The sequence below is a fragment of the Perkinsus marinus genome (assembly GCF_000006405.1).
Source record: "Perkinsus marinus ATCC 50983 genomic scaffold scf_1104296944124, whole genome shotgun sequence".
Taxonomy (NCBI): domain Eukaryota; phylum Perkinsozoa; order Perkinsida; family Perkinsidae; genus Perkinsus; species Perkinsus marinus.
The window spans coordinates 1-2,191 of NW_003211549.1; the positions used below are offsets into that span (position 1 = coordinate 1).

The following is a 2,191-nucleotide window of genomic DNA, read 5'->3' on the forward strand; positions in this document are numbered from 1 at the left end:
TGTATAGTGACAGCCTCGTGCATGCCCGAGAGCAGTCGTTGCAGTACACGCTCCTCATAACAGTAGCCATCAGTGCCTAAGCCTCGACCTATGCTCACACAGTTCTCGGCATCGACGGCCTCCCATATGTGAGAACCATTATAGCCAGTATTGTGCTCGGGGTTCAACAGTAGGTTAACGTAGTCAAGCTTGTCGCTGGCCCTAGGGGGACGACAAATATCGAACCAGAAGTCCGGCTTGATACTCTCGTCATCATCTAGGTCATCCAAGTCGTCCTCAAATTCGTCCTCGATCACATTGGACTCAGATTCACTGATGAAGGGGTTAACCTCATTGCCGCTGGGTTCAATACTACACAGTGAAGGACCACCAGAAGCTGCAGGGCTCAGCGAGGTGTCAAACCCGAAAGCAGCTCCAGCGCCTCCCGGAGGGGTCGACCCACACATAACTTCGTCTTTGTTGGCGTCTCCCCAAGTGAAGGCGCAGTCTTCATCCATAGCTACCCGGACCAAACGGAAGTACGTAGTGTTAGCCAACTCCTCGAGTATGGAATGGAGCTGTGCCGAGTTGGCCCGCTGCACTGCCTCAACCTCACACTTGGTACCGTCAACCTGGCCTCCCACCAGCGACGCCGGCCGACCCGAGGGGGTATCAAAAACATCAGCACCCATGACAGCCCCAAGGAGAAGCATTGCCATGAGCGCCACTAGCGATCGCTTGGTGAGGGAAAAACATGACCCTCGACAAGCTGATGTCGACATGTTGAGAATTAACACTAAAGTGATACTAAGAATAACGTCAAAGTCGACGATACACTGAAACAAAGTCTGCCATGGAAAAAGGAGACACCTATTGTGTCAGACTTCTCCGCCCCATAGGATCGGACGATGACCATGGAAGAGGCCCCTCTTAATACAAGCAACTCGTCGTCTTACTATCACGAAACGGTTCATACTACAACGATTAACATTCTCTCCTGGCACATATTAAGTATCAATTTTTTCTCAGCCTTCGTACCGTCTCTCGCACAACTTTCACTGCAAGTGGAGCTGCCAAAAACACACTGCTTGCCACAGCAACAGCCGTATTATCCCCCGGCACGGAGAACTCCAGCGGAATAGTGAAGGCAGCGCCGCCTCGAGTAAAGCGGAACTTCAATACAGCCGAGTCGAAGTTGGGCCATCGGAGCATCAGCGACCACTGGATAAGCGTCGGAAAGACCCCATCGAGCTCCTCCCAGTCGGTCAAACTCTCTGCCCCGTTCAGCCGCTGAGAGCACCTGAGCTCAATACCTGCACCAGCTGACAGAGACATTGTGGGACCACAGGAGACCTCAAAGCCGCCACTGAAGGGGAGTACGGTCTTGGCCTCAACGGCGATGTTGCCCTCTCCCTCGATAGTAAAAGTATACTTCATAGTGCAGCGATCCCATACCCTCATCCTGGCAAGGTCCTCCTCACTCCCCACCTTCGAGTTGGCCTTCTCAACCTCGAACGCCGCGTGGTTGCCATTGCCAACAGCCAGTGTGACACTGCCAGCCCAGTCCTTGAAAAGCTGCAGGCCCCAGGTCATGGCCGCGCCCACACCACCCGTCTGTGTCCAAGAGACTGTCTGCCTCACAGTAGAATGTTGACCAACTTGCCGAGTAATGACCGCTTCCACGGCGGGTGGCCACCACTGCCCCGCTACAGTGTCAATCATCACACGGCTCTGCATATAGGGGGTCCACCCGGTCTGCCAAAAATACGTCATTTTCCCAACTCCTCCTCCATTGGCTTGGACATTGCTCGCAGTGACCACTGTGAAGTTGTGCCTTCCCATAGTGATGCCCATACCATGAGTAAAACTCGTATACACCCACCGTGGGGCCTCCTGCCAGTCCCTGAACTTGAGGCCAGTAGTCATATCACCTTGCAGGTTGAACATCCTATGAACCTTCATTTCCTCATTACCCCTCATCATGGCCCTTACTCGTCGCTCAAGATTAGCCAAGGTCTCATCCTGCTTGACCACAACACCATCAGCCATGCTGATGCCATCCACCCCGTACTTATCATAAAAGGACCTCATTGTCGGATTGGACAGAACCCGATAGGCGTAGTTGATCCTTCTGAACGCCTCCGGATCCCCACCCTGCGACGCTCTCTTGTCGGGATGGTGCAATTTGCTCTGATTCAAATATCCCTGTCGA

At 53.4% G+C, this 2,191-nt stretch overlaps 2 protein-coding genes across 2 annotated transcripts; both read right to left on the minus strand.

The window, feature by feature from the left end:
* Nucleotides 1-98: 98 nt before the first annotated feature.
* Nucleotides 99-761, minus strand: Pmar_PMAR001588 (conserved hypothetical protein; the record flags this gene model as incomplete). The annotated part of the gene is made up of 1 exon (XM_002780764.1): nt 99-761. A coding segment is annotated over one exon (663 nt), but the record flags the coding sequence as incomplete, so codon positions are not given.
* A 232-nt stretch (nt 762-993) lies between these two features.
* Pmar_PMAR001589 (hypothetical protein) lies at nt 994-2,070 on the minus strand (the record flags this gene model as incomplete). Its single annotated transcript, XM_002780765.1, has 2 exons — nt 994-1,813; nt 1,862-2,070. 2 exons carry the CDS (start codon nt 2,068-2,070, stop codon nt 994-996), a joined length of 1,029 nt encoding a protein of 342 aa, XP_002780811.1.
* Nucleotides 2,071-2,191: the final 121 nt, after the last annotated feature.